At 47.9% G+C, this 19,094-nt stretch overlaps 1 protein-coding gene across 1 annotated transcript; it reads left to right on the plus strand.

The window, feature by feature from the left end:
- The first annotated feature begins 2,130 nt into the window (after positions 1-2,130).
- LOC142596542 (phorbol-12-myristate-13-acetate-induced protein 1-like) lies at positions 2,131-2,550 on the plus strand. The gene is made up of 2 exons (XM_075725699.1): positions 2,131-2,182; positions 2,438-2,550. Exons 1-2 carry the CDS (start codon positions 2,131-2,133, stop codon positions 2,548-2,550), a joined length of 165 nt encoding a protein of 54 aa, XP_075581814.1.
- Positions 2,551-19,094: the final 16,544 nt, after the last annotated feature.

Below are 19,094 nucleotides of genomic sequence, written 5' to 3' on the forward strand. Positions count from 1 at the left end.
CCTAAACCGTTGACCAAGTCTGAGACTAAGAGTGGGCCCGGCTGCACCTAGGCTCCTCTCTGAGAAGTTTAGAAAGCAAGGGGGTCTATTCTGAACCTCGTGACTCAATGGGAGGGTCCTCCTTATCCCCTATATACGCAATCCCTTTATGAATCATTCCAACTCAGTGTAATTTAATTTTCCTTTATGCGCTTCCATGTAGTAATAGAGTGAACCTTGCCATCTTTGAATCTGTAACTAAGTCACTGTTTTGATCAATTTTGTCTAATCACTTTATTAATCATTGATGATTGAGTGCTATTAAAAGTATTATAATCAAATTCTGTGATTTGCTACAAGTAAATTCTAACTGTTACTAAATCAAACTGTGTAAAGTCACTCATTCATAGTAAATTGACATAATCAGCAGGATTCACAAACCTGCATTCGTGACAATGCCATATAGGTTTTATACCAAAGGATGAGGGATGAAGGCAATACCATCTCAGAAAACTCCTCTGTGGTCAGCTTAAAGTGCTCTGACACCAGGCGCCAGGTCACAACCCAGCAGAGTACACTGTGGGATGCTACCAGAGCCAGCACCCACTGCAGCCCAGCTGCTGTCTTGGGAATGGCCATGCAAAAGCCTCATCCAGCTGTAGCCTTTGTTTGGACATCTCACCCTGAGAAATGCCCTATCTGCAAGCTGCCTCTCCCACATGCCAGCCCCATGGCACCACTGTGCCTGCTTCCTTCTGCCAGGGGCTGAGGTTTCCTATGCAGGGAGAGAAATCCCAGCCCTGTTTCAGGTGTGGCATTGCTTCCAGCACATATGCAGAGGAAAGGTTTTCCGAGCTGAGCTGGTGAAAGTTTCCTCTTCTAATAAACTTCAGAGTCATCAGCATTTCTAGACACTTGACTTCAGAGGCTCTGATCCCACAGAAAGGAGCTTCTTGACAGCCCCTTGTGGGTCTGTATTATACCGCAGTGTCTTTTCCTGCTTGAAGCTGTGTTTTGATAGGAGAGGTAGGCATTTACTGGCTTTCAGCCACAAATCAGTTCTTTGTTGTGTGTGGCCCATCTGTGCTCTCTTTATGTCAAACTGTTTTCATTTCCCCCTAAAAACAAAAGTCCATCCTATGTGCCACCACACCAAATATCAACTTTCCGAGAGACAGGAGGCAGATGAGTAACTCATATATCACTGGCAGCTCTCCTAACACTGTGCAACAATCATAAAGTCATGAGGGTGACTTTATAATTCCAGCTCTTGTTTCTTGTAAAAAGCATCATCTAAAACTACAGCAAGCTCAGGTAAGCACACCCCGGTGCATGTCAGCCAGCAACACGTCATGTGGGCACTGCACTGCCACGGGGAGGATCCAGCAGCAGGAGGGAGGCCCTAAGTTGCAAATGGCACATGATATGGGTCAGCTCATTTCTCTATGACTTGTTTGAGGCCAAGGTCACCATCACAGTGCTGTATCAGGAGTATCTCCTGGCTAAGAGCAAGCAGACCCATCCATCCATATCTTCTTGCCCACCACAAGCACAACCCATCCCTTGCTTCTGCTTGTCCAAGCACACCCCATCCCTCCACCTCTTCCTCAGCGCAAGCACAACCCCGTCCATCTCTCCCGAACCACCACCACAAGCACAGCCCACCCTCCCATCTCTCCTTGCCCAGCACAAGCACACCCCACCCCTCCACCTCTTCTTGCCCAGAAGATGCAAACCCCATCCCTCCACCCCTCCTGGCCCACCACAAGCCCATCCCATGCCTCCATCTCCTCTTCCCTAAGCACACCCGAGCCCTACACCTCTTCTCCTCCAAGCACACCCCATCCCTCCACCTCCTCTTGTTCAAGCACACACCATCCCGCCATTCCTTTTTGTCTCGCAGCGGAGGCGCTGTCCCCGGGGCCCGGCACCCGCCCCCGCCCCGGCCCCGCGCCGCCCGGGGCGCTCTCTGGCACGCCGCCGCCTGCCCGGCGAGGGGGTGGGATTCCCGCGCGGTTTCCCCACGTCACGGCGCGGGGAAAGCCCCGCCGCCCCGCCGCCCCGCCGCCCCGCCGCTCTTAGGGCCGCGCTCCGCTCCGCCCGCCCGCACTCTCTTGCCGCGGCCGAGTCGTGCCGTACCCAGCCGCCGCGATGATGACCGGCAGGACCCTGCGCAAGGCCGCGCCGCCCGCCGCTCCCGCAGGTACTGGAGGGTGAAGGGAGCGGGGTGGTGGTGGGGCGCTTCTCCGCCCGGGCCGCTGCCCGCCGGCTCCAGCACCCGGAGCGGGGGCTGGGCTCGCCGCGCCGCGGGCGGCAGGATGCGGCTGCGGCCGCCCGTGTGAACGCGGAGGGGGGGGTTAATATTGATAAAAAAGAGGCCTTATTTACAATATTGCCAAGATCTCATTAGAATTAAAACCAAATATGGGTGGCTGACGGCCGTGCGTGTGCTCTGCAGAACGGGAGGTGGTGGCGGAGTGCGCCCTGCAGCTGCGCAGGATAGGCGACAAGTGGGACCTGCGGCAGAAAATCTTGAACCTCCTCACAAAGCTATTCTGCCCGGAAACGTGAGCTCCCCTCGGACACGGTGCACTGAAAAGCAGGGAAGACCTTGGCTTTGTTGATTTGGAACAAGAGACTTCACTGACATTGGGAGATGAAGAAAGCTCTTTGCGTTGTATTTTGCTGCCTGTAGCCACTGAAGGATGGCTGTCACGATATGATTTCTTTGAAGAATGTTACAGCAATATTTGCATATGAATGCCAGGTGGAAAAAAAGATAACGATGGGGAGACTTGGGGCAAGACGGAACTTGCCCTTCAGTCTGGTCTGAGACGACTTCCAGGAGCCTGGTTTCCCCAGTCACCCTCTGGTCCTCTGTCCCACAGCTACATTTCACCAAAGAGCTCAGATCACCTTCAGGAAGAAACCAAAAAAAAGTCAGTGTCTTGGAACATGGGACTGTATATCACAAGGCAAAAGCCAGTTGCTTGGTTTCTGACTGCTCTTGTTTTCTAAAGCATGGATTCTGCTGGACAGGAATCTAGTGTTGGGATTATTTCATTTGTTAATTAAACCACTATCTTTATTGAAAAGTTATTTGTTACAGGATGTTGCTTTGTGGATAAAAAATTACAAGTCTATGAATTAACATGATGTTGCATAGTTCTAGTCTATATTTTATATATATGTATATATTTGCATATATAATATATATAAAAATATAAATATGTGCACCCCATGTGTATGAAATGAGTATTTCACAGAACTATTAATTGAATGCTACTTGTTTAGGTTCAAAAAGTAGTATGAAAAAAATGTTCAAAACATGACAAAAATACATTATATTAACTAAAAGAAAGCATAATGTTTTCTGATAATAAAGGAAATACTTCATGCATCACAGGGGAGCATACTTTAGTATAGCAATATATAAGACATATATATGAATATATATTACACAAATACAGATATTGAAATATGTGTGTTTGGTGGAAGGATTCTTTCAACATTGCAAAGAATTTCTTGAGAACAGTACAATACTGCTGTGTGTCTTTATAAGTAACAAAATAACTCTTCAATAGAAGTAGATATTAAAGTTGAATCTGAGTTTAATCTCAAGTTTTCTTGAGAATGTTATTTATTCAAAGAAAGCAACTACCTCTCTCTGAAGAAATAATATCAATAGAATTGAATGTTACAGTCAGTACAGGAACGTAGCCTTGGATTTCTGAATGTTTAATGATACTTACAAGTGAAAGTTCTTCCCTTGTACTTTATTTCCATTTCATTTCATAGAAACCTCATTTCGTTTCCAGAATGGTGAAGCCGCTGTAGCACATCCAGTGGATGGTGATGCATTATGCCTATCTCACTGAGGGATCAACCTTGGCTGTCTTTGGAGGAGATGAATTAAGCATGCTGATCACTGTCAAGGCAAACAGTAACTCTACTAGTCAATTCATGTCAGACATGATCCTAAACAGTATTTTTTCATGGGTGCAAGCTAGCAAGAAAATGGCTGAAGCTGATTATGTTTTGTAGCTACCTCTTAAGTCAACGGTCAGAGTTGCTTCTCTTACTAACCTTGTATGTAAGTACATTTGCATTGTATAAAGCTGTATAGTTGCGCCTTCTGAATTCTGGGTCTGTTCAAATTACGTTTTTTTTCCTGCCTTGCAGTGAATTCTTGTTTGTATTGATAATGAATTTTTCAGTTAGCTCTTTTGAATCTGCCTTTGCAAACTTGTCATTACATATCTCTGGTCACTCTGTCACAACCAAATGTGTATGGCTGTTACTTGTTGACACTGATTTCACTAAGCAGAAGCTGACTGCCTTTGCCTGCTTTCTGCATGGAGGACTTAACCCTGTCCCAGTGGCATTACTGGGAGCTTTGCCATTGGCTTGAGCCACATGCATGGTTTCCTCCTCCTCTAAGCCAGCTAATACCTTTTCAGTGTGTCCTGGTTTCGGCTGGGATAGAGTTAATTTTCTTCCTAGCAGCAGGCATAGTGCTGTGTTTTGGATTTAGTAGGAGAAGAATGTTGATAACATGCTGATGTTTTTAGTTGTTGCTGAGTACTGCTTATGCTAGTCAAGGACTTTTTCAGCTTCCCATGCTCTGCCAGGTGCACAAGAAACTGGGAGGGGGCACAGCCAGAATAGTTGATCCAAACTGACCAAAGGGCTATTCCATACCATATGACGTCATGCTCAGTATATAAACTGGGGGGGGTTGGCCGGGGAGCAGCGACCGCTGCTCGGGAACTGTCTGGGTATCGGTCGGCGGGTGGTGAGCAATTGCATTGTGCATCACTTGCTTTGTATATTATTATTATTATTATTATATTGTTATTATTATTATTATTATTTTACTTTATTTTATTTCAATTATTAAACTGTTCTTATCTCAACCCAGGAGTGTTTCTCACTCTTACTCCTCCGATTCTCTCCCCCATCCCATCAGGGTAAGGGGAGTGAGCGAGCGGCTGCGTGGTGCTGAGTTGTTGGCTGGGACTAAACCACGACAGTCCTTTTTGGCGCCCAACGTGGGGCACGAAGGGTTTGAGATAAGAACAGATTAACTAGAGTGTATTAAGGAATCTGTTAACAGTTGCCGGTCATGATATTAGTTCATCTGATCTGTACCATGTTCTTTTCTTGGCTGTGCATGTTAAAGCTTGGTGTTGGTCTGTGCATTGCGCTATGCTCTGTAGTGATTAAGGATGTTTTGATTGGGAGGTTCCTTATCAAAATCCTGACCTTGAGCATGGTTTTGTATCTGGGTTTTATGCACAAGTCATTACTGTACTTCGGGTACCACCTCATGGAGAGAGTTAGCAATTATACCTTTCCCTCGGAGACGTCTGTTGTGGAGGAACTACAGAATGGCACCTTCATTACCTTATTCTATAATGCTTCCTCCCTCATTACAGAAAGTTTTCAGTATTTTGAACATCCCTGGGCAGTTAAGATACTTCTATTGATACTTCTTGGGAATATTGTTTTGGTTTTGACAAAGGTTAGTAAGCAATTTAAGAATATCATCCAGAGATCTGCCCCAAGGCTGGAGAGTTATGAGTGGCAGGGTGTGTGGGATCGTATGCGCAAGTACCTAGGGCAGTGGGGACCTCCAGTGTTTTGGAACTTCACCCCTGAACAAGTGCAGAATCCTGAAGAACTAGTAAAGTATTTGGAAGAAGTATGTTCTCACCCTGGCAACTCCAAAGAGACACAACTCATTGCAACATGCTGGGGACTGGCCCATGCTTATAGAGCCCTGTTCAACACTATTCAGTACCCTCAAGGGAAAGAGAGGGTCTCTGGATCTGATGACAAAACAACAGGCACTGTGGCTACTCCAACCACAGCCATGAGCACTGTGGCTACTCCAACCACACCCACAAGCACTGCGGCTACTCCAACACCCACCACAGGTACTGCAGCCACTCCAACCCCAGTGGCAGGCACTGCGGCTAAACCAGAGAACCAACCTGCGCCGGTATCAGTTGCCCCTATACAGAAGAAAAAATACACGAGGAAATCAGTTCGTTTAGTAAGGGATGAAGATGAACCAGGGCCATCACGAGAACCAGAGGAGGAAGAACCCATAAATGAGATGGTGACCACCCGATCCCTATCCCTGAGTGAGCTGCGAGATATGCGAAAAGATTTCGGTCGTCATCCAGGCGAGCACATCATCACCTGGCTGCTCCGATGCTGGGATAACGGGGCCAGTAGCCTGGATTTAGAGGGTAAGGAAGCCAAGCAGCTGGGATCCCTTTCCAGGGAAGGGGGCATTGACAAAGCAATTGGAAAAGGGGCAAAACCGCTCAGCCTCTGGAGGCGACTGCTGTCAAGCGTGAAGGAAAGGTATCCCTTCAAGGAGGATGTTTTATACCGCCCAAGCAAATGGACCACCGTAGAGAAAGGTATCCAGTACCTGAGGGAATTAGGCGTGCTGGAGGTGATTTACAGTGACCTGAATGATGAACAGTTAACCAAAGACCCAGATGAAGTCAGGTGCACACAATCCATGTGGCGGAAGGTGGTACGGAGCGCACCAGCATCGTATTCCAACTCGTTGGCAATACTAGCCTGGAAAGACGACGAGGCACCAACGGTGGATGAAGTGGCTAGACAACTCCGGGAATACGAAGAAAGTCTCTCTTCCTCCCTACGGGCCTGTGTCTCGGCGGTGGAAAAACTGTCTGAAAAAATATGCCAAGAGTTCCAACAACTCAGAGAGGATCTGTCCTACTCCCCACCTGCACGGACCAGTGTCTCAGCCATTAGGAGTCAACGTCCCTATGCTCAAGAGAGAGGATATAGAGGATACACACCACGGGGCACCCTGTGGTTTTACCTGCGTGATTATGGAGAGGACATGAGAAAGTGGGATGGAAAACCCACCTCAACCTTAGAGGCACGGGTGCGTGAGTTGCAAGGAAAAACTATTAGAAAAGGCGGTTCTCCCAGGAAAAGTGCAGCTCCAGTTTCCAGTGAGCAGTTCCCGAGACAGAGTAAGAGGGCTAATTTTACTTCCGACCTTGATCAGGGGACTTTTGATTCACATTTACAGGAAGTGAACAGCGAATACTGTGACCAGTGTTAGAGGGGCCCTGCCTCCAGCCAGGTGGAGGAAAGGGACAACCGGGTTTACTGGACTGTGGGGATTCAATGGCCTGGAACGTCAGACCCACAGGAGTATAAGGCTCTAGTGGACACTGGTGCACAGTGCACGCTAATGCCATCAAACTATAGAGGGGCAGAACCCATTTGTATTTCTGGAGTGACAGGGGGATCCCAACAGCTAACTGTACTGGAAGCTGAAGTGAGCCTAACTGGGAATGAGTGGCAAAAGCACCCCATTGTGACTGGCCCAGACGCTCCGTGCATCCTTGGCATAGACTACCTCAGGAGAGGGTATTTCAAGGACCCAAAAGGGTACTGGTGGGCTTTTGGTATAGCTGCTTTGGAGATGGAGGAAATTAAACAGTTGTCCACCTTGCCCGGTCTCTCGGAGGACCCTTCGATTGTAGGGTTGCTGAGGGTTGAAGAACAACAGGTGCCGATTGCTACTACAACTGTGCACAGGCGGCAATATCGCACCAACTGAGATTCCCTGATTCCCATCCATAACCGGATTCGTCGACTGGAGAGCCAGGGAGTGATCAGCAAGACTCGCTCACCCTTTAACAGTCCCATATGGCCAGTGCGAAAGTCTAATGGGGAGTGGAGACTAACAGTGGACTATCGTGGCCTGAACGAAGTTACACCGCCGCTGAGTGCTGCCATGCCAGACATGCTAGAACCTCAATATGAACTGGAGTCAAAGGCAGCTAAGTGGTATGCCACAATTGATATTGCTAATGCATTTTTCTCCATCCCTTTGGCAGCAGAGTGCAGGCCCCAGTTTGCTTTCAATTGGAGGGGTGTTCAGTACACCTGGAACCGACTGCCCCAGGGGTGGAAGCACAGCCCCACCATTTGCCATGGACTGATCCAGACAGCACTGGAACAGGGTGAAGATCCAGAACATCTGCAGTACATTGATGACATCATTGTGTGGGGCAACACAGCAGAAGAAGTTTTTGAGAAGGGAAAGAAAATAGTCCAAATCCTTCTGAAGGCTGGCTTTGCCATAAAACAGAGTAAGGTCAAGGGGCCTGCACAGGAGATCCAGTTTTTAGGAATAAAATGGCAAGATGGACGTCGTCAGATCCCAATGGATGTGATCAACAAAATAACAGCTATGTCCCCACCAACTAGCAAAAAGGAAACACAAGCTTTCTTAGGCGTTGTGGGTTTTTGGAGAATGCATATTCCAAATTACAGCCAGATTGCAAGCCCTCTCTATCAAGTGACCCGGAAGAAGAACGAATTCAAATGGGGCCCTGAGCAACAACAAGCCTTTGAACAAATTAAACGTGAGATAGTTCATGCAGTAGCCCTTGGGCCAGTCCGGGCAGGGCAGGATATTAAAAATGTGCTCTACACTGCAGCCGGGGAGAATGGCCCTACCTGGAGCCTCTGGCAGAAAGCACCAGGGGAGACTCGAGGTCGACCCCTAGGGTTTTGGAGTCGGGGATACAGAGGATCCGAAGCCCACTATACTCCAACTGAGAAAGAGATACTGGCAGCATATGAAGGGGTTCGAGCTGCTTCAGAAGTGGTTGGTACTGAAGCACAGCTCCTGCTGGCACCCCGACTGCCGGTGTTGGGCTGGATGTTCAAAGGGAGGGTCCCCTCTACACATCATGCAACTGATGCTACGTGGAGTAAGTGGGTTGCATTGATCACACAACGGGCTCGAATAGGAAACCCCAGTCGCCCAGGAATCTTGGAAGTGATCATGGACTGGCCAGAAGGAAAAAACCTTAGAATATCACCAGAGGAGGAGGTGACACGTGCTGAAGAGGCCCCACTGTATAATAAATTGCCAGAAAATGAGAAGCAATATGCCCTGTTCACTGATGGGTCCTGTCGTCTTGTGGGAAAGCATCGGAGGTGGAAAGCTGCTGTCTGGAGTCCTATACGACAAGTTGCAGAAAGTGCTGAAGGAGAAGGGGAGTCGAGTCAGTTTGCAGAGGTGAAAGCCATCCAGCTGGCGTTAGATAGTGCTGAACGAGAAAAGTGGCCAGTCCTTTATCTCTATACTGACTCATGGATGGTGGCAAATGCCCTGTGGGTGTGGCTGCAGCAATGGAAGCAGAGCAACTGGCAGCGCAGAGGCAAACCCATCTGGGCTGCCGCATTATGGCAAGATATTGCTGCCCGGGTAGAGAACCTGGTTGTAAAAGTACGTCACGTAGATGCTCACGTACCCAAGAGTCAGGCCACTGAAGAACATCAAAACAACCATCAAGTAGATCAGGCTGCTAAGATTGAAGTGGCTCAGGTGGATCTGGACTGGCAACATAAGGGTGAATTATTTATAGCTCGGTGGGCCCATGACGCCTCAGGCCATCAAGGAAGGGATGCAACGTATAAATGGGCTCGTGATCGAGGGGTGGACTTAACTATGGACAGTATTGCACAGGTTATTCATGAGTGTGAAACATGCGCTGCAATCAAGCAAGCCAAGCAGTTCAAGCCCCTTGGGTATAGTGAACGATGGCTGAAATATAAATATGGGGAGGCCTGGCAGATTGATTACATCACGCTCCCACAGACCCGCCAAGGCAAGCGCTATGTGCTCACCATGGTGGAAGCAACCACTGGATGGTTGGAAACATATCCCGTGCCCCATGCCACCGCCCGGAACACCATCCTGGGCCTTGAAAAGCAAGTCCTGTGGCGACATGGCACCCCAGAAAGAATTGAGTCAGACAACGGGACTCATTTCCGAAACAACCTCATAGACACCTGGGCCAAAGAGCATGGCATTGAGTGGGTGTATCACATCCCCTACCATGCACCAGCCTCCGGGAAAATTGAGCGATACAATGGATTGTTAAAGACTACCCTGAGAGCAATGGGTGCTGGGACATTTAAACATTGGGATACGCATTTAGCAAAAGCCACCTGGTTAGTCAACACTAGGGGATCTGCCAATCGAGCTGGCCCTGCCCAATCAAAACTTCTACGTACTGTAGAAGGAGATAAAGTTCCTGTAGTGCACATGAAAAATATGCTGGGGAAGACAGTCTGGGTTACTTCCCCCTCTGGCAAAGGCAAACCCATTCGTGGGATTGCTTTTGCTCAAGGACCTGGGTGCACTTGGTGGGTGATGCGAAAGGATGGGGAAGCCCAATGTGTACCTCAAGGGAATTTGATTTTGGGTGAAAATAGCCAATGAACTGAATTGTATAATATTAATTGCTTTATAATACTGTATGTTATCTCTTAACTGTATGTTATCTCTTAACTGCATGTTAATATAATAATATAGTAGGTTAATATTAAGTATATAATACTGTATATTATGATTGCTATATGCCACATCAATGGTATTGCAGTAAGAATTGCCCAGCTTAATGAAAATGAACTTTGATGAAACCATGTTGGAATGAGAACTGACTTCAGCATGCAACAGTCCAACACTGCACACCACCTCTCCTGCTCTGAAAGACTGTGATGACAGATGGAACCCAAAGTCATGGGCTAAATGAACTCAATGGACATTTTAGAGGGATGGGCCATAGACGAAGGGAATGATATCTGTGTGTATATCAAGATAGGGAAAGTGGTGGTGATTAATTGGAACACATTGGAAAGGGGAGGGCCTGTGCATGACGTAGATGGTATAGAATAAGGGGTGGATACTGTCCTGGTTTCGGCTGGGATAGAGTTAATTTTCTTCCTAGCAGCAGGCATAGTGTGGTGTTTGGGATTTAGTAGGAGAAGAATGTTGATAACACGCTGATGTTTTTAGTTGTTGCTGAGTACTGCTTATGCTAGTCAAGGACTTTTTCAGCTTCCCATGCTCTGCCAGGTGCACAAGAAACTGGGAGGGGGCACAGCCAGAATAGTTGATCCAAACTGACCAAAGGGCTATTCCATACCATATGATGTCATGCTCAGTATATAAACTGGGGGGGGTTGGCCGGGGAGCAGCGACCGCTGCTCGGGAACTGTCTGGGTATCGGTCGGCGGGTGGTGAGCAATTGCATTGTGCATCACTTGCTTTGTATATTATTATTATTATTATTATATTGTTATTATTATTATTTTACTTTATTTTATTTCAATTATTAAACTGTTCTTATCTCAACCCAGGAGTGTTTCTCACTCTTACTCCTCCGATTCTCTCCCCCATCCCATCGGGGTAGGGGGAGTGAGCGAGCGGCTGCGTGGTGCTGAGTTGCTGGCTGGGACTAAACCACGACACAGTGAGAACATAATGTTTCAAGAATAGTTGTTATTTGTCTTAGTACTGCAAAGTAACATGTTTTGCTGACATGTATACAGGTCAATTTTTCAGGTTTTAAAAAGTAAATGCAAAGAGTTTCTGTTAGGCTACACACCAACTCCCAGGCTAGCACCGCATGCAACTTGGCAAAGCTGTTCATCAAAGGCAGCCCTGACTTCAACAGAAAGGCTCCCGCTGTGTGCCCTGGGCTTGGTAGAGTCCTGGAGTCTTCATCAAGGACACTAAACAATGATTATGCCTGTCCGGGACTCTCAGGAAAATTCAGCATTAGTATTCACATTAGTAGCTGAAATGTATTTGAATAAAAGTGTTCTGCTCAACATATGTTGCTTTGAAATTCAATAGGAAATGAGGTGCAGGCTTCATAGAGCCCACCCAATTCTTCAGGCCGTAGCACAGATGAATGTTATAAAAAAAAAGGTATCCCCATAAATACATTATCACAGGGGTATCTGAGTTAAGTACTAGTGCAGTATTTTTCTGTCTAGATCTGTAAAAATTATTTGCTTTTTGTGAAATGTTTTTATGTTTCTCTGAGGATTGTCAAGAGTGCTAGCATTCACAGTGAGCTCAGGAAAAAGACCTAGATCCAAGCGATCAGTGCCAATATATGAGTAAGCACTTGCTAATGTCCTCCCTAGGAGTCCTTTTGTTACTTCTCCAAAGGATCTGCTATATGACTGTATCAACATGAGTTTGTTTTTCTTAAGACCTATTCTGGATACAGGCCAGATGTTTTGCTGTATGCCCCATGAATGTATGTCTTGAATTCTTGCTGAGATAATAAATACAATGTTAGTGAGAAAAATGAGTCGTCGTTATAACTCAGGGTTTTTTTTCGGATTCTGAATGCATGATGGTATTGTACAAATTCCTTCCATATGTCCAAGTCAGCAGGCACACACTAAGGCAACAGCAGAGTGCCAGTAGATATACATTGGGAGATTAGGCTTTTACTTCTGCCTTTAAGAGGAACAAGACATAACCATATCCTTGAACTTCAAATGGGAAACAGACACACCTATGCTAATATTTTCTAGTAACTACTGCCCACAGAATAGTTTGGTGGTGTCAGGGGCACCATTACCTCTACCAGAGGTGTTACAGCTTTGATGAAGAGAGTTCCTGGGGATCAATGAAGGCTAGACATCCAAGTTAAGGTTTTTGTCTCGGATGCAGGCAGAAGGGAATGCAGCGTTTCGCCAAGGTCAGATTTTTACTTTCTCCAGAGTTTGAAGCTGGAGTTTTAGAAAAGGGGTAAATGATACTATTTACTGCAAGGGAACAGCAAAGAGATAGCGCAGAGCTTATTCTTTCTCCCTAAAGCTGGGACCCAAAGATGTGTCTGTGGAGAGGAGAGCCCGGGATCCTCACCTGCTATGCCGTGCACATCAGCAGGCTTTCCCCTGACTCGTCATGCTGCTTCTCTCCAGCTTCATGGGCAGGGAGCACCATGCCTGGGGCATGTGTTCCTAGCTCGAGAAGGACTAAGAGCTTCCTGGCCAAAGGCTCTGGTTTCTAGTAAACTAAAAAAAAAAACAAACCAAAAAACAAAAAATCAAAGGGAAGCAAATTGCCGTCCTTTCCCAGTTAGCCACAAGTGGAGGCTTTGAAGAGCTTTATTTCAGGGGGCATCAGCAAAGCAGTCCTGAGAAGGCCCATCAGCCTGGTGCCAAGTGCTACTGCAGGCGCTGTACAGTGAATTTTTGCACAGCCCCACCAGGAAACAAATTACACTCATAAGACTCATCAGCCTTGTGAAAACATCCAGACACCCTCACCCACTGCCCGCTGGAGGCTGGCCCCTCTCCAGACAGGTCATTGCCAGAATGTGATGCTTGTGACCTGCTCCTCCCAAAAGGGCAAGGAAAAAAAATAAATCTCATCACTGGGGCATGGCATTGCTATCTGAAGGCACCTGACTCACCTCCAAGCACCTGATATCAAAAAACCAAACCAAACCCACCCCTGCCAAAGCAAACTGCTGGAGTTGCCACCCCGTAGTGCTCTCCATTAACCACAGCCCATGGGCACCTGACAGACCAACAAGTGCAGCCCCAGGCCATGTTTGCACTGTGCTCACCTGTCCTGGTTTCGGCTGGAATAGAGTTAATTTTCTTCCTAGTAGCAGGCATAGTGCTGTGTTTTGGATTTCGGATGAGAAGAATGTTGATAACACGCTGATGTTTTAGTTGTTGCTAAGTACTGCTTATGCTAGTCAAGGACTTTTCAGCTTCCCATGCTCTGCCAGGTGCACAAGAAACTGGGAGGGGGCACAGCCAAGATAGTTGATCCAAACTGACCAAAGGGCTATTCCATACCATATGACGTCATGCTCAGTATATAAACTGGGAGGGGTTGGCCGGGGAGCAGCGATCGCTGCTCGGGAACTGTCTGGGTATTGGTCGGCAGGCGGTGAGCAATTGCATTGTGCATCACTTGCTTTGTATATTGTCATTATTGTATTGTAATTATTACCATTACTATTTTACTTTATTTCACTTATTAAACTGTTCTTATCTCAACCCAGGAGTGTTTCTCACTCTTACTCCTCCGATTCTCTCCCCCATCCCATCAGGGTAGGGGGAGTGAGTGAGCGGCTGCGTGGTGATTAGTTGCTGGCTGGGGCTAAACCACGACATCACCCAGGCAAAAAACAGCCCGGTGCCCTCAGCCAGCTCACGCTCTCACACCTGAGACTGGATGCACAAGCGGTATTTCCTAAACAAATTGCTAGACAACAGATAACACCTCCCTCCTCCCCTCTCCCCCTGTGGGATGTTTTTTTAATTAATCTGAAAAAGAATGTCTCGTATGCTGCTACTGATTTTTAGCATATGCTGCTGGAAGAGACTAATTGTCTCATTTTCCTCCCATTGACACGAGACAGTCCAAGGGCATGACATGACTCTGTAGAGGTGCAACGAGGCTGGACAGGAAAGGCTGGGGATATGGTCTTTCGGTCTGGCAGGGTTTTCCATGAAGTAGGTGACTGTCTGATGGCAGGACTGTCAGTGAGCAATAGTCACAAAAGCTGTTACAGCTGTAAACAAGGGTCTTTACTCAAGTGCGTCACTATATTGTCTGGAAGATGGCGTAAGAAACCGGCCACACCAAGGCTGCCCTCCCTTCTCACGCACGGTCTCTGCAATGCAAATCTCACCAGTCCGCAAGCCCTCCGAAAGTGCAGAGGCAGGCATCACTAACTCCTTTAGCAACAGGAGATATGCCGTGAAATAGCAGTGACCTCAAATAAAACTGTTTCTGTCATTTCATATTACGGGGGCTTTGGCATCATTCCCTCCTCCGCAGAAAAGGACGGTGGGAGCACCACCTGGCTTGGCTCCTCCATGCTGCTGCCACTGCTTGAAGGGCCAAGGCACCTTCCTGCAGGGGACAGGCTAGCTTGCAAATCTCAAAAGAAACCAGTTACCTTCAACAACACTGGGTAAGGCTGGCAGACATGCCTTGGAGCTGCTGTCAGGATGCTGGCACCCCTGCATTACCCACTGTGACACTGCTGCGGTGCCCACCTGGGGGGCTCAGAGCAGAGGACGGCCACGGGATGGTGCCTGTCTGTGCTGGTTTTGGCTGGGGTAGAGTTAATTTTCTTCATAGGGCTGTCGTGGTTTAGCCCCAGCCAGCAATTAAGCACCACGCAGCCGCTCGCTCACTCCCCCTACCCCGATGGGATGGGGGAGAGAATCGGAGGAGTAAGAGTGAAAAAAAAACATTCCTGGGTTGAGATAAGAACAGTTTAATAAGTGAAATAAAGTAAAATGATAATAATAATAATATAATAATGATAATAATAATAACAATATACAAAGCAAGTGATGCACAATGCAATTGCTCACCGCCTGCCGACCGATACCCAGACAGTTCCCGAGCAGCGATCACTGCTCCCCGGCCAACCCCCCCCCCCCCCAGTTTATATACTGAGCATGACGTCATATGGTATGGAATAGCCCTTTGGTCAGTTTTTACTATTTTTACGATGAGCAGTTACCCAAGATCCAGATGAAGTCAGGTGCACACAACCCATGTGGCGTTGGCAATACTGACCTGGAGAGATGGCAAGGCACCAACGGTGAACGAAGAGGCGAGCCGAGTCCGGGAATATGAAGAAAGTATCTCTTCCTCCCAGGAAGAGAAGAAGAAGGAAGAGAAGACAGGCCTGTGTCTTGGCTGTGGAAAAACTGTCTGAAAAACTGTCCCAAGACTTCCAGCAACTCAGAGAGGATATATCCTATTCCCCACCTGTATGGACCACTATCTCTGCCATTAGGAGTCAACATCCTTAAGCTCAAGAGAGAGGATATAGAGCATACACACCAAGGAGCACCCTGTGGTTTTACCTGCGTGACCACAGACAGGACATCAGGAAGTGGGATGGGACATCTACCTCGACCCTAGAGGCACGGGTGCGTGAGTTGCAAGGAAAAACTGTTACAAAAAGGGGTTCTCCCAGGAAAATTGCAGCTCCAGTTTCCAGGGAGCAGTTCCCCAGACAGAGGAAGAGGGCTAATTCCACTTCCAATCTTAATTAAGGGACTTTTGATTCACATTTACAGGAAGTGAACAGCGAATACTGTGACCAGTGTTAGAGGGGCCCTGCCTCCAGCCAGGTGGAGGAAAGGGACAACCGGGTTTACTGGACTGTGGGGATTCAATGGCCTGGAACGTCAGACCCACAGGATTAGAAGGCTGTAGTAGACACTGGTGCACAGTGTACCCTAATGCCATCAAACTATAGAGGGGCAGAACCCATTTGTATGTCTGGAGTGACAGGGGGATCCCAACAGCTCACTGTATTGGAGGCCGAAGTGAGCCTAACTGGGAATGAGTGGAAGAAGCACCCCATTGTGACTGGCCCAGACGCTCCGTGCATCCTTGGCATAGACTACCTCAGGAGAGGGTATTTCAAGGACCCAAAAGGGTACCGGTGGGCTTTTGGTATAGCTGCCTTGGAGATGGAGGAAATTAAACAGCTGTTCACCTTGCCTGGTCTCTCAGACGACCCTTCAATTGTGGGGTTGCTGAGGGTTGAAGAACAACAGGTGCCAATCGCTACCACAACAGTGCACCAGCAGCAATATCGCACCAACCGAGACTCCCTGATTCCCATACATAAGCTGAGTCATTGGCTGCAGAGCCAAGGAGTGATCAGCAAGACTCGCTCACCCTTTAACAGTCCCATATGGCCAGTGCGAAAGTCTAATGGGGAGTGGAGACTAACAGTGGTCTGTCGTGGTCTGAATGAAGTTACGCTGCCACTGAGTGCTGCCGTGCCAGACATGCTAGAACTTCAATATGAACTGGAGTCAAAGGCAGCTAAGTGGTATGCCACAAGTGACATCGCTAATGCGTTTTTCTCCATCCCTTTGGCAGCAGAGTGCAGGCCCCAGTTTGCTTTCAATTGGAGGGGTGTTCAGTACACCTGGAATCGACTGCCCCAGGGGTGGAAGCACAGCCCCACCATTTGCCATGGACTGATCCAGACGGCACTGGAACAGGGTGAAGCTACAGAACATCTGCAGTATATTGATGACATCATCGTGTGGGGCAATACAGCGGAAGAAGTTTTTGAGAAGGGAAAGAAAATAGTCCAAATCCTTCTGAAGGCCGGCTTTGCCATAAAACAAAGTAAGGCCAAGGGACCTGCACAGGAGATCCAATTTTTAGCAATAAAAAGGCAAGATGGATGTCGTCAGATCCCAATGGATGTGATCAACAAAATAACAGCTATGTCCCCACCAACTAGCAAAAAGGAAACACAAGCTTTCTTAGGCATTGTGGGGTTTTGGAGAATGCATATTCCAAATTACAGCCAGATCGTAAGCCCTCTCTATCAAGTGACCCGGAAGAAGAATGATTTCAAATGGGGCCCTGAGCAACGACAAGCCTTTGAACAAATTAAACGGGAGATAGTTCATGCAGTAGCCCTTGGGCCAGTCCGGGCAGGGCAGGATATTAAAAATGTGCTCTACACCGCAGCCGGGGAGAATGGCCCTACCTGGAGCCTCTGGCAGAAAGCACCAGGGGAGACTCGAGGTCGACCCCTAGGGTTTTGGAGTCGGGGATACAGAGGATCCGAAGCCCGCTATACTCCAACTGAGAAAGAGATATTGGCAGCATATGAAGGGGTTTGAGCTGCTTTGGAAGTGGTTGGCACTGAAGCACAGCTCCTGCTGGCCCCCCAACTGCTGGTGCTGGGCTGGATGTTCAAAGGGAGGGTCCCCTCTACACATCATGCAACAGATGCTACGTGGAGTAAGTGGGTTGCACTAGTCCCACAGCAGGCTCAAATAGGAAACCCCAGTCGCCCAGGAGTCTTGGAAGTGATCATGGACTGGCCAGAAGGCAAAGATTTCAGAATATCACCATAGGAAGGGGTGACACGTGCTGAAGAGGCCCCACTGTATAATAAATTGCCAGAAAATGAGAAGCAATATGCCCTGTTCACTGATGGGTCCTGTCGTCTTGTGGGAAAGCATTGGAGGTGGAAAGCTGCTGTATGGAGTCCTATACGACAAGTCGCAGAAACTGCTGAAGGAGAAGGGGAGTCGAGTCAGTTTGCAGAGGTGAAAGCCATCCAGCTGGCTTTAGATATTGCTGAACGAGAAAAGAGACCAGTCCTTTATCAGAGGCAAACCCATCTGGGCTGCCGCATTGTGGCAAGATATTGCTGCCCGGGGAGAGAACCTGGTTGTAAAAGTACGTCACGTAGATGCTCACGTACCCAAGAGTCGGGCCAGTGAAGAACATCAAACCAACCAGCTGGTGGATCAGGCTGCTAAGATTGAAGTGGCCCAGGACTGGCAACATCAGGGTGAATTATTTATAGGTCTGTGGGCCCATGACACCTCAGGCCATCAAGGAAGAGATGCAACATATAGATGGACTCGTGATCAAGGGGTGGACTTGACCATGGACAGTATTGCACAGGTTATTCATGAATGTGAAATATGTGCTGCAATCAAGCAATCCAAGCGGTTCAAGCCCTTCTGGTATGGAGGACAATGGCTGAAATATAAATAGGGGGAGGCCTGGCAGATTGATTATATCACACTCCCACAAACCCGCCAAGGCAAGCGCTATGTGCTCACCATGGTGGAAGCAACCACCGGATGGCTGGAAACATATCCCATGCCCCATGCCACTGCCCGGAACACCATCCTGGGCTTTGAAAAGCAAGTCCTGTGGCAGCATGGCACCCCAGAAAGAATTGAGTCAGACAACGGGACTCATTTCCGAAACAACCTCATAGACACCTGGGCCAAAGAGCACGGCATTGAGTGGGTATATCACATCCCTTACCATGCACCAGCCTCCGGGAAAATCGAACGATACAGTGGGCTGTTAAAGACTACCCTGAGAGCAATGGGTGTTGGGACATTCAAACATTGGGATACACATTTAGCAAAAGCCACCTGGTTAGTGAACACCAGGGGATCTGCCAATCGAGCTGGCCCTGCCCAATCAAAACTTTTACGTACTGTAGAAGGAGATAAAGTCCCTGTAGTGCACATAAAAAATATGCTGGGGAAGACAGTCTGGGTTGCTTCCCCCTCTGGCAAAGGCAAACCCATTCGTGGGATTGCTTTTGCTCAGGGACCTGGGTGCACTTGGTGGGTGATGCGGAAGGATGGGGAAATCCAATGTGTACCTCAAGGGGATTTGATTTTGGGTGAAAACAGCCAATGAACTGAATGGTATGATGTTAATTGCTATATAA

Source organism: Pelecanus crispus, chromosome W (genome assembly GCF_030463565.1).
Source record: "Pelecanus crispus isolate bPelCri1 chromosome W, bPelCri1.pri, whole genome shotgun sequence".
Taxonomy (NCBI): domain Eukaryota; kingdom Metazoa; phylum Chordata; class Aves; order Pelecaniformes; family Pelecanidae; genus Pelecanus; species Pelecanus crispus.